This window comes from Gracilinanus agilis, chromosome 1 (assembly GCF_016433145.1).
Source record: "Gracilinanus agilis isolate LMUSP501 chromosome 1, AgileGrace, whole genome shotgun sequence".
NCBI classification, from domain to species: domain Eukaryota; kingdom Metazoa; phylum Chordata; class Mammalia; order Didelphimorphia; family Didelphidae; genus Gracilinanus; species Gracilinanus agilis.
Genome location: NC_058130.1, coordinates 660936307 through 660949687, shown reverse-complemented (window position 1 = coordinate 660949687; position 13381 = coordinate 660936307). Strand labels below are relative to the sequence as shown.

Sequence of the window (13381 nt, the reverse complement as noted above, 5' to 3'; positions counted from 1 at the left end):
ATAATTTTCGCTTGCTGAAAAAGGAATAAAAATGTCTTTGGGGAAATTAGTTGTAAATTCAATTTAATCAGTTGGTAGAGAGGTGTAGTGGAAGAGTCATTTGACTTGCAATCCGAAGACCTGAATCAGAATTCCACCATAGCCTTCTTCTAAATATGATTGTGAACAAGTCTGTTAACTTCTCTAAATCTCACTTTCCTTATCTGTTAGGTGCAAAAAGCAATGATCATACTACAAATTTTGCAAGGTGGTGGTAGAAAAGTGGATTTTAAATATCCATAAATATGCTATTTAAACATGGGGGTAGCTAGGTAATATAATAGAGAGAGTGCAGGGTCTGGAGTAAGGAAGACTCATCTTCTTGAGCCTAAATCCTGCCTACCTGTGCATCCCTGGGCAAGTCACTTAGCCCTATTTCATAGTTTTCTCATCTAAAAAATTGTGCCAGAGAAGGCAATGGCAAACCACTCCATTATCTTTGCCAAGGAAACCCCATGTGGGGTTACAAAGAGTAAGATATGACTGAAAAATAATGGAACCACATATAAACTTGATCTATTATTCCCAGTAGAAATGGTATTAATATGAATATTAATAACTGATTAACAGGACACAGCACTGATCTTTATAAACCTTTTTATTCTGTTAAGATTAATTGCTAGCTTATTAGGATGAACATTTTGTAATTTTAAAGCTTTTATTTTTTAAATTATTTACTTACTGTATAGAATCTTGAATAGTAGAGAAAGATCCGGTTTGAGGGTCAGAAAGTTTTGGGTTTGAGCATCCTTTTAATATATTTGACATAACATAATTTTTACCTTACGAGTGGAAAGATCATTTTTCCTCTCTAAGACTGTAAGTTGCAAAACAATTGCCACTTTGCACTGGTAGAGAATATTTTCTCCTAGTAGAACTTCTTATGCTTTAAATTCTCTGTCTGGCCATCAATACTGAATACATACATTCATACACTCCTACCTACTTAATTATATACATTGCATGCAAGCATGTATACAGGGAAAGACACAGCCATAGAGCAAGAGAGGAGAGACACATAGACAATAACAGAGAGATAGAGAGACAGAGAGCAAGAGAGGACAGAGACAGAGAGACAAAATGAGAATTTGAAAATTTAAAATGTATCGAGTCACAAAGCAATATGCCCAAGATCCAGCATATATAGATTCACCGTCACCCCTACGATACTTGGCCCAGACGTTCATTCTTGTTGAGGGTTGAGGAGAGGTTGATCCTTGAATTGTGATTTCAGCAATATATGAAAACTCTTAGTATAGAAGGTCCTAGCAATGCAAATCAGCAACTGATCTGTCATTGAGAGTTAGAGGTTCTTCCTGGCACAGAGAGAAAATCACTTGTTCAGATTCACACAGTCAGTATGTAGGACTTGAACCTTGATTTTTTTTTTTTTAAATTCCAAGGGCGACCATCAATTCTCCCTCTGCTTTCATTAAGACAAAGAGGACTTGTAATCCGTGTTATTGAAATTACAGTGCTTTGAAGAGTGCTTTTTTTTTTACCATTTCTTTCTTTTTAATATCTTATTTTTGATAAGTCATAGTATTTCCTCATTTCCTGTATTTTATATGCCTCATTCTACAAACAGATGAATCAGTTTTGTATTGTTCCAAATATATTCTCAATCGGGATTTCATGTGCTAACCAAAGGCTGCTAGGTCTTTGAATTTGAATACCACACCCTGCAGAAGCAATTCTATAATAGTTTGTTTTTAATTGCAATTTCAAAATACTTAAGGATGCTCTAGAAGATGAATGTGGCTGTAATACATTTCATTGTAGCAAATATCAAATTATGTTCTTTTGTAGGCTGTCATCTTAATTTGGAAATTTGGGATGAAATGAGTTTAAAATGTGGAGAACATAGCATAATGAAATCAAAGACTTGAGTAAAATGTGTTTGGGCTACAGTCGAAACTCTTTGAAATGGGATAGCTAAATAGTCTCTATTTTATCTTGGAGAGAGGCTTGGATTTATTCTAGTGTCCAGATGACTACTAATGTGCTTTGTGCTCTGAAGCATATGTTAATAGAGGAGATCATTTTGGATTAATTTGATGTGAATTAATAAGACATTTATTTGATGGGAGTTGTTTGAAGGTGATGACACTGTCTATCTCAACAGGATTTAGGGTATCCAAGAGTATCTTTAAAGATTGGAGGATAATCAATGCAAAGAGAGTAAATTAGATGGAAATGAATAGTAAAGGAATAAGTTCTGGCTTTGAGAATATGATGTTTAAAGTAAGAGAAGGAAATCTAATGTTCCGCTATTGTATTGGAGTCAAAAGAAAGGGAAAACATTTAAACACTTTCTGTTACTCTTTTTCTTGGGAATAGCATAAACGATATGTTTCCTTGCATTTTATAGTTCACTTAAGCAATCTGATTTTGATCTGTATATACAAAGTAGACAGGACTCAAGTGAGATTTTTTCCTCTTAAGTCAATGAGCAGACACACATGCTCTTAAAAACTGTTTTTTGCATGTTGATCATATGGAAACTATATAGGTTTCTGGGACCAAGACTTGACCTGCTTTTTATTCTGATATCACTTGCCCAATTCCTGAAATTCCTTGTTGGCGATTTTTGATCAAAAGAAATAGTTTACTATTACTTTCTTCTCAAGAGCTAACTGGAAAATAAAATTCATGCCCTACCTATTACATACTGGGGATAACAAGTGATTTTTGCATAATCGATGGGTACCTCATTGTGAAGCTAAAGACCAGGATGTTGCACTTTGTATTTTGACTTTTATCACAAACACTTAAAATTTAAATTATTTTAAAGAAAGATTCAGAAGTCACTTTTTCATGTTACAAAAAGAACTTCTGCTTGTAATAAAAATCACACGTTACAGGAGAGACTTGGGTCAAAGTACATTTTTTTCCCTCCCAATTTTTCACTCTTCCATTCTGGGAATAAAATGATTGATGGACTGGCAATATTTCTGTATTTGTTCATGTCAGTTAATTTGTTCGTTGAAAAAAGTAGAATTTTCTATCTGAGGAAATGTTTTTTCTTCCCTAGGCCCACATATATGCACACATGCACACTCACCCACACACATACACACATACTTATATATGCTTGGCTTTTTAATCCTAGTAGGGAAAGGTAGCATTGACTAGTTTGATAGATATCAAAGATTCTCAGGTCACCTTAGAAGCTTAATAGTATCTTATTTTTAAAGGACTAACATTTTACTAGTTACTGATCTTTATCTTTTAAAGCAGTGATTCCCAAACTTTTTTGGCCTACTGTCCCCTTTCCAGAAAAAATATTACTTAGCCCCCTAGAAATTAATTTAAAAAAATTTAATAGCAAATAATAGGAAAGATAAATGCACCTGTGGCCATCACCACCTCCCTGGATTGCTGCAGCACACACCAGGGGGCAGTGGCAGCCACTTTGGGAATCACTGTTTTAAAGTAAAAATAAAGTAGTTAAGAAATCCATAAGACAGGGACATAATCATGATGCTAGGAGGGATCTTGGAGATCATTTCTAAGTCAAACTGATTATTCTACATTAGAAATTACTTAAATTCAGAGAAGTCAGTAACTTGCCCATGGTCAAACAATTTGTTAATGATGGAATGAACTAGAACTCAGTTTCTAAAATTCTTTTCACCATACTACATAATCTTTTCATTTTTGACTATACTCCACTTACAAGGAATGAAGGAAAACACTTCTTACATGTGCATTAGATGGATAAAAATCCACTCCAAATTTAGGAGTTTAAAGATTTTAAAGAGATAGTTTATGATTTCATGATACAAATCCTTTTTATTCTTTATTTTTTTTCCATCCTCATTCAAATTCTTGCGATAATATTCATTCACTCCTTTTGATAGGCAACATACCCAATCATTCGATTGCTTTCTGGTTATTTGAATCAGTTATTTGGACAAGCCAATTGGTTTATATATATATATATATATATATACCTGGTGGTTTACCATATCAGGGTTATAGTAGAAAAGTCAGTTCCACTCAACTGTGGAGACTCCAAGAAACAAAAAATTCAACTATTACCTAGGAAAGACTAATTTCTATATTTTAAATCAATTGAATCTGTGAGATAGTCACTAAATGAATTGAATATTAAGGGCTAATATTTTCATTTCTTATGTATAAGCGGGTCAGTGTAGCAAATTGGATTGACCTCAAAGTCACAAAGACCTGGGTTCCAATCCTGCCTTAGACACACAGGCTGCATTACCTTGGTCAGGTCACTCAACTTTTCAATGTTCCAGGCAACTCCTTTAGAAATATTAGCTGATGATAAAGTACCAACCTGCATTAATAGGGGTTTCATTATCCAAGAGTTTTCTATAATAACAATATTATAGGTCCAGGCCTTATCTTTTTCTCTAAGCATGCCTCACGTTTTCTTAAAGATCAGAAATACAGTTTCTGTGTTCCCTGACCTTTTTCATACAATAAACCTATCCTCTCTGACTCGTCCCCCAAAAAACAAAGAAAGGCTTTAAAATGAAAGATCAATTTAGTGCAGAAATGTGGTTGTTGAAGATGTTGAAAGATATGGTTCTACAGATGGAATGTCTTACATATAGTAAGGAGAATTAATCCATGCACAAAATAATGGCTAGATACACACCTGTCCTTCCTTTCAGGGTCCCCATTTTACTATATTAAATGTGTCAGCATTAATGTAGTACATTTCATGGCACATCCACATTACACGTTATTTGCAAAGAGTTAGGTAGATGTGGAAATGATCTTCTTTACTTCACAGAGGTCAAGGGGTCATAGAAAAAGTGCAACAGGACTGGTGATGACCAAATTTTAATTGCAAAGGAAACAATTAAGATAATTTAGATACCCTTCTCTTTCCTTTCCCCTGCCCACATCATTTCAATTCATTCTTAGGTCCATTATCCAAAACAGTTGCTTCTAGTAGACTTATTGACTTGGTGTTGTGAATATTTGGAAATCTTCATGACAGTTGAACAAAGTCATATGGAGTAGAATCCCTACATTTAAAATGTCCATTTTGCCAAAACTCATAATTAAGGCTGATTGGTGGAATAATGATTCTTTTTTCACAGCTTGATATTTTACCAACTGAAAAATACCAAAGTGCATTCCTATTAATTATTAATTAAATCTTCTGTATTTCTTTGGTGTTGGTAAGGTAGGTATGTCATTGCAGTTGAGGGGCTTTAAGAAGCGAAGGTATTTTTCATCAATATTCATGTCAACAATATTCTTGAGGACAGAAATTTTCATGTTATTAGTGCCTACTCTTTAATAATTTGCTATATCATGATCCATTCTGTGCTTGGCAAAAACTCTGGGGAGGGAAGGGACATTGATGAAGTCCTTTCCATGCTTCTGTATAAGAAAATCCCTGCAGTTTTTCAAGCAACCCATGGTGGGGACGTGTTGCTGTGTACTAGGTGTGATGTATTGATAGAGAATCCTAAGTATACATTATTTAGGAAGGAAAATCTTTTTTTTGCTTTGTTTTACAGATATACAGATCAGCTCTCAAAATGTCTTCTGTGTCTTCCGTGCATCTTCTAAGACAATTGCATTAGCCTCCTGCTAGTTGACTAATAGAATTAATAATTGTAAAAAGCACTCTAAAGCCACATGCCTTATGAAGTCAATGCTGGGTATGATTTTACAAGTATGTGATCCATTTTTTCAAGTGAAAATGTTAACTGAAAAAGTTCTTGGCACACAATAAAACATCATGCAATCTGTTATTTGTGGTACAGATAATAATTGGAGAGTGGCTATATTCTTACTGTATCTAACTTATGACTTGCTAGTGGATGGTTTCCTCAGTGTAGAAGTACTGCAAATGTGCTTATATTTACATAATATGTCATTTTGAAAAATGATAGCGATTGAATTCCAGTAAAGCACATATACATACACATATACAATATTATTTCCAAGGTTCCTTTAGAGTAGCAATCAGCTAAACAGACCACAGAATAAAGAGGGGTGAAAAGAAGCCAAGAATGAAAACAAAGAGAAAGGAAATTAAAATTGTCATAAACTTTGAAATCGTTACTATTTAGCACATCTTGCCTCCCTCCTGACCAAGTATAACACATTCATGCTATATTAGGTTCTCTATTCAGCATAAATATTCAGTAACTCATTTGTAGTTCAAAAATCTGTGCTTCAATAGGATGAAGCCCTGTGTAGTGGAAAGTTAATTTTGATATTATTGTTTTATCAGGTAGTGAAAATATTAGGTGATTTCTTAAATGAACCCTGATCCCAATTTGAGAATTTTAAATATTTTAATATTTAGCCCAAATATTTTTGTAATATTAGTGAGTTTTAGAAGGGTATTTCATCTTAATATCTTGTTACTTCTGATTTTGCCTTTGACACAGACTCCATAGTTCAATAATAAGTCTTGAGCTCTTTGAGGGCAGGGACTCAGTTTTCTGTTTGTATTCCCACCATTTAGTAGAGCTCTTTGCACATTTTAAGTGCCTAATAAATATTTTTCAATCATTTATTGCTTTGTTGTTCTTGAAAATTTAATAGAAAACTACTATTAATAAACTGTTTCATTTATTTCGAGAATAGAAGCTAAGTGGTCATTTTAATGAATATAAGTAGTAGTATTCTTTTCAAGTGCCTCCTTTCTATTGTTTTTGTAGCCTGAAATTTCTTTTTGGCATACTAGCATTGAGGTTTTGATCAGCTGATGTAAAAGGAAAATAAATTACAGTATGGGCTATTGACATTTGGCCAAGAAAAATATATTACTTGGTATTTATTAAATCTATCATGTAATATGTTAAAGTATGTATAAAGTGAATTTGCATTTTTACGAGAAGATGTGGTAACAAATATCAACTGAGCATTGTATTAGGTGGAGAAAATTCAAATTTTCAATATGGGGAGGAAAAGAGTAAATGAAGAGTTTTGCTAATGAAGAGTAAATTTGATTAGAATTCATTTTAATGACTTTGCATCTAAATAAGAACCATTTGACAAGCAAAAAATAAAGCTGAATAAAAATTCACTGAGCATTAGTTGTCTATTGTTTGTCAGTTTGTGGCTAGTTATTTGGTTAGAGCATGAGGGTAATAAGGTCTTTCATACAGATCTAGTAATTGTGCTCTGTTCCCTGGCCACAAACTTCATCCATATCTAGCTAGACATCTTGTAACAACATGCTTTTTGTAATTTGGAGATTCAAATGAGAAAATGTGATAAGAATAATTTCTTATTGTTAGTAGAGGAGAAATGTCTTTTAAAAAGCTTATACAACTAATGGTTGGTTATTTGGTCCATCAATGCATTTCTAAAAAAATAAATAAAACTTGGGGATGATTAAATAAAATGACTTCATTTTTCAAAAATCTAAATTTGGGAAAATATTAATAGTAAGTTTCCCAAGTTCATTTAAAAAGTGATTCAGATTATAAAAATATAAATAGGTAAAAAAAACCCCTTTCATTAGCATTACAGAATTATTATTTTATGTTACTTTGAAGTACACCAGTATTATCAAAATGTACTTAGTAGTTGTTGGGCCTTTCTGGATAGATTCTATATGTTCATATCTCTAAGAAACTTCTAGTAAAGGAACTCCTGCTACCCCTGCTCCTGCTCCTCAATGTATAGCCACAGAGAGTTGCCACAGGCACGTAGAACTTCAATAACTTGTCCAAGGTTACACTTCTCAGTTTATATCTGAGATAGAAATATTATCAGTGGAACCTGAACCTGTCTTCTTGCCTTTGAGGCTGGCTCTCTACCAGATATTGAAATTGCCTCTTTATTGTGAACAATAACAAATGAGGAAAAGCCAAATGTGTTTAAATTGAATTAAATTATTTTTCTAAGCTATTTATTTTGATTTTTTTGGTGACTCTCAGAAATCTGTTCTTATAACAGAGTCTAGTGATAAAGAAGATATGTTATAGGCGTCAGTGGCAAGTAGACTATCCTAGATAACATTTGAGTTAGTGCCTTACATAGTATCTAATACTTTCCCAGTGATCTTAACCATAGGTGACTAGATATAGAGTTGGTAGTGATGTTAGTTGTCATCTATTTCAACCCCCTCGTTTTGTAGGTAAGGAAACTGAGGCACAGATAGGTGAAGTGACCCGCCCAAGGTCATACAGTAAGTGGCAATGCTAGGATTAGAAAATCAAGGAATCTTTTGGTTCTGAATCCAACACTCTTCGCATTGTACTGCATTGCCTTGTAAATCCTGCCTCTACCCTTTACTAACATCACAAGGATGATGCTCATCAGCATAGACCCCAAGGAAACATGTCTGACCGACTTCTTTTTGTTGGTACTGGTTGTCTGTAGTCTAACATGTTTCAGAAAAGACATGGTTGGGTTAATGTGTATGTCACTGTATCTACCTTCTAGTGTAGGTTTAGAAGGCACATGTGTTTTGACTTATTTGAGCTAAATTAAGTTTTCCACAGAATTAGTTAAGAGAACAAATTAGCTACACAGCCCTAGGTAGACTCATGCATTATGCTGAATAGAGTCCTAGTAAAACAAAACCCATTACTTGCGTATCCTCATTTCCTTTAGTCTTTTGATTAAATTGAACATAATACCACTAAAACAAAAACTGTCAAGTAGGGAAGAAGGTGAATCTTATGTCATCATAATTTTTTGAAACCAGTTTGGTAGCCTTGAACTGATATCTATTTCCTTGATAATGTACTCTTCCTGCTTTCTTGGCTACGGGAATAGTTCTTTTGAAATCGCATGTATATTCTCATTGTAAAATTTAATAATGTAAGGTTTTAAGAAATGTCAGCACATTAAAATGTCACTGAAGGAAATAACTTGGCCAAAAATAATTTGTAAGAGACAATCTTTAAGTGGCTAAATTCCCCCAAATATTTTCAAATCACTCTTTGTGATAGAGATGTCAATGAACACTGTTTGCTTACCTCAAGCTTAATTTTGTGACTCTTGAAAATGTTTTTCCCACCTAGTAATAGGATGCTTTATAGTATTGTTTACAAAATGCATGCTATTGACTAGGATAAGTAAAGTATTAAACTATAGCCTCAAATAATGAGTGACTTTCAAACAATCTCATGTGATTTTTGCCTTATATATTTACAGATATGGTCCGGAAAAAGAACCCCCCTCTGAGAAACATTGCTAGTGAAGGCGAGGCACAGAACCTCGAATCTATAGGTACGGAAAGCAAGGTATCTGGAAGGAACAAAGACTTTTCTGCAGATCAGATGCCAGAAAATACTGATCAGAGTGACAGTGCAGAAGTGAACAACAAGGAGGGTCATTGCCTGCATGTCCAAGATTCATCTTCCAGCATTAAGAAGGACTTAAAAAGCTCAGTCCTGAATGAGAAGGCTGGCTTCAATTATGAAAGCCACAGTAAGGGAGGAAACATTTCATCCTTCCTTCATGATGAGGTGACAGACAGAAATATGTTGGCTTTCTCATCTCCAGCTGCTGGGGGAATCTGCGAGCCCTTCAAGTCTCCTCTAAGATCAGATACAGATGACACCCAAGATATAGTCTGCACCCCATCAGGGGAACCACTGGAGACAAATGAAGAACAAAAGATGTCACCCAAGGCTACAGAGGAGACAGGACAAGTGCAGAGTGGTCAGACTGATTGTCCAGGTTCCAGCCCAACTTCAGCGGCCTCAAAAAACCCACAAGTGCCTTCAGATGGGGGTGTAAGACTGAACAAATCCAAAACTGATTCGCTGGTCAATGATAATCCAGATGCAGCACCTCTGTCTCCAGAGCTTCAGGACTTCAAATGCAACATCTGTGGATACGGCTATTATGGCAATGACCCCACAGATCTGATTAAGCACTTCCGCAAGTATCACCTAGGATTGCACAACCGCACCAGGCAGGATGCTGAGCTTGACACTAAAATCTTGGCCCTCCACAACATGGTGCAGTTCAGCCACTCCAAAGACTTCCAGAAAGTCAACCGCACTGTGCTTTCCGGTGTGCTCCAGGACATCAATTCCTCCAGGCCTCTTTTACTAAATGGGACCTACGATGTGCAGGTTTGTCCTTTTTTACTAATTTCACAAGAAACAAATTCATAATGAAGGTGCATCCCTTCCATAGGCCCGTGCTGTAAAAATATCCTCAAAGACAGTAGTTGAAAATGATGTCAGGCAGCTGGTAAAAAGCAGGAAAGAAGCTCTCCAGATCTATTTAGTTCAGATGTTTGCTCAGGGTTAGTATTAGCCTCTCATCCTGAGAACTAGTTCCAAACTTTATCTCTTCCATTATGGTAGGATAAAGTCTTCCACAGAATTAACCAAGCTTCATATTTTTGGCTCTATATCACAGTAATGTGATATTTACATAGGCGTCCAAAAATGTAACTAATCTTTCTAGGGCTGCATGATCATAATTCATGCCTTATTATAGATTATAAGTCTTTATAAGCTGTAGGTCTTACTTCAGTGGAGTTCTTGCCTGTGTCCTGAATTTGGATTTGGCTCCTTTAACCAGGCTACTACTGATAGTGACTTTGGGTTCCATTAAAAGATTCGGAAATACACATCCAAAAATAGAAAAAAAGTTTAGACCTCATGTTTTATGTATGTATTTTTTTTATTAAAACTATATAGTGGGGCAGCTGGGTAGCTCAGTGGAGTGAGAGTCAGGCCTAAGGACAGGAGGTCCTAGGTTCAAACCCGGCCTCAGCCACTTCCCAGCTGTGTGACCCTGGGCAAGTCACTTGACCCCCATTGCCCACCCTTACCACTCTTCCACCTATGAGACAATACACCGAAGTACAAGGGTTAAAAAAAAAAAACCAACAAAAAACAACTATATAGTTAGGAACTGACATTTGGTATAAGTATGATTATTGGAAAGAATACTAGCTAAGAATGTATTACCTGCAGTGACCTGGCAGAAGTTATTTCACCTTTATAAGTTTTAGTCTGCTTACCTGCACAATGAGGGAGTCACATCTCTAAGGCCATTTAACTGATCTTAAGTCTTATGAGCCTAAGTTTCAGGGAGACTGAAATGCACTAATTTTATGATGATAAGTTATTTTCTATATATCCACAAGTAAAGAACAAATCATAGAAAATAATACAATTTAAAAACAGTATTCGATTTAACAATAATTCATCCTCAGTCTTATGTTGGTACGTGGAATATTTTGCGGTATATATAATGCCTTTTTTGAAGAATAATTTTGTGTTTAGATCATTATACAGTTGAAATGAGAAAGCATAGGAATAGCATTAATATATAGTATTTATATGCACCTTAATGTTTGCAAAGTACTTTATACTCATTTGATCTACCTAAAAAGACCTTGGGAGGTGGGTGCTGGTTACATTCATTTTATGGATGGGGATGCAGAGGCAGCCAAGTGACTTGCCCATTATCGTATAGCTTTAAGAGTCTGAGATTTAAGAGTCCAGATTTAAACTCAGTTCTTCCTGATTCCAGCACGCTCTCTCTCTCTAGTATAGTAATTAGCTTATTATTTTCACCATATGTAGTAGAACAACTAAAACAGTTCAGTCATCTTTAAGAAAGAACTAATTATCTGTTGTTATTTTTGGCATAGTAGATACCTTAGTCAGGTTTATAAAACTAATTGGAATGCAAATTAGTTTCTCTTGTCATTTTTGTAGTCATTTTATTTTTGTGCCATGTGATCAGGGATATTTTTAAATTTTCGTAGTTTAATAGCATTTTTCTTTGGGAATGATTACGAAACATTTCAAACTGAATGAACTCCTCTAGTCTACTTTCCCCCTATACGTTCACTTTAGAAGAGCAGTCATTTGAATAAGCTGACAACAAAGGTCACATATGAAGTAAGTTAAAATGTCAGCTCAATTGCTAGAGCATGTTCGCCATGGTCTTTTACATTGACCTGGTACCAATTAACAAAGAGAGCTCAAAGCAATATAAAAAATAGCAGGTAGTAAATGCATCTTATAATGCTTGCAGGAAATATCAGCGAAGAAATCTAAGAATCCTTTAAGGTATTAGAATGGCAACCTTATTTCTTGAAAGGAAGGAAAAAAGATAGCTTCATCTTTGTGAAGCCCTCAAACTTTTTCGAACATTGCGATTCTTCCAAACAGAATTACTTCTGTGAAGCAGCAAATTAAGCCATCTTAGGCATTATGCATAAAATCTCTGGGCTTTGAACTGCTGTCTTTTTAAAGATCAATTCCCTGTCTTATGTCAGATGCACTCTTCTGTCAGACTGTAATCGGAAAGCAAATACGTGATTTAGATAAAAGGGTTAGGAGTGAATCATGTCAGAATGTGAAATGATGTTTTATAATTAGGAAGTAATATGATGTTAATACCTGGATTTCCTGCTAGAGTTTCAGTTCACTTACTCTGGGGACAATGTCTGAGAGAAACTGATCTCTGCTGTCAAGAAGGCTCTAAAACTAAGATTGCTGAGGCCTCTCCTTGCAGGAATTCAGATTTTTAAACACACTTCCATTTCCCCCAAACAGCTATTTTGTTAGGTCCTTGGATATTTATAGTAAAGTTTATGTTTGGTTAAAATGAGCTGGACACTTTTCCTAGGCAGTGATTTTAGAAATAAAACAGATGTGCGAGCTATCTCAGTTTGAACTAATAGAACGAGAAATAAAACAGCTGATCCTAGACTATACTGTCTAGTAAAGCCTGCCAGCACATACTGCAATGAAGACAAAAAGTGGTAAGGAAGCAGCCTGGAGATAATCTTGTTAAGATAAGTCTTTTTTCAAGAAAAGAGTATTTCCAAAAATAGGACCTATGCAATATAGGTGATTGTTTTAAAGAAACAATTGGGCTTTGGAAACTTGCTTTTTCAAATGCTAATTTTCTCCAGTTAAGAAGAGAAAGTTAAATGTGTTTCTTTGTGCCTAAACCCCTTTGCATTTCTTCCAGATGTTGCTGCAAAACAAGCTACTGATTAATATTTTTATGCTTTGTAATAAATACCAATCAGTTTTCCTTTAGTCCTAAAAATGATATAGGAAATTCTCAAATACTCTTTGATTCCCTCATATTGATATATCGCTAAACTACCTTTTAAAGTGTGTTTCCCCCTTCCCCCAGGCACTTAAACTCCTGGAAGATTGACTACAAAGTTAAAGTGAAATACTTCCAGTGTAGCTTAGCCAGAAATCTGTGATGTCTGAATCATTTATGTGCACACACACAACACAAGTTCATGAATTACAGTAATTCATACAATCATTTACTTTTTAGATCAAAATGAATTAAAATAATAGACTAATAAAATGGGGAATTTGTTAATCCTATTGCACTTAAGCTGCCATTATTTGTTTGTTTGTTTGTTTAAGATAGCAGG

At 34.9% G+C, this 13381-nt stretch overlaps 1 protein-coding gene across 2 annotated transcripts in view; it reads left to right on the top strand.

Annotated features, from left to right (window-relative positions):
• Positions 1–13381, top strand: part of TRPS1 (transcriptional repressor GATA binding 1) — a 312769-nt gene that overhangs the window by 50749 nt on the left and 248639 nt on the right. The window contains exons 2-3 of one of the 2 annotated variants that reach the window (XM_044668841.1): positions 5547–5704; positions 9154–10082. In XM_044668841.1, the coding sequence (XP_044524776.1) occupies positions 5668–5704; positions 9154–10082 (966 nt within the window). In that variant the 5' untranslated portion in view covers positions 5547–5667. Of the gene's footprint in view, positions 1–5546; positions 5705–9153; positions 10083–13381 lie in introns of those variants that run through there. The other variant, XM_044668848.1, reaches the window with a different exon arrangement.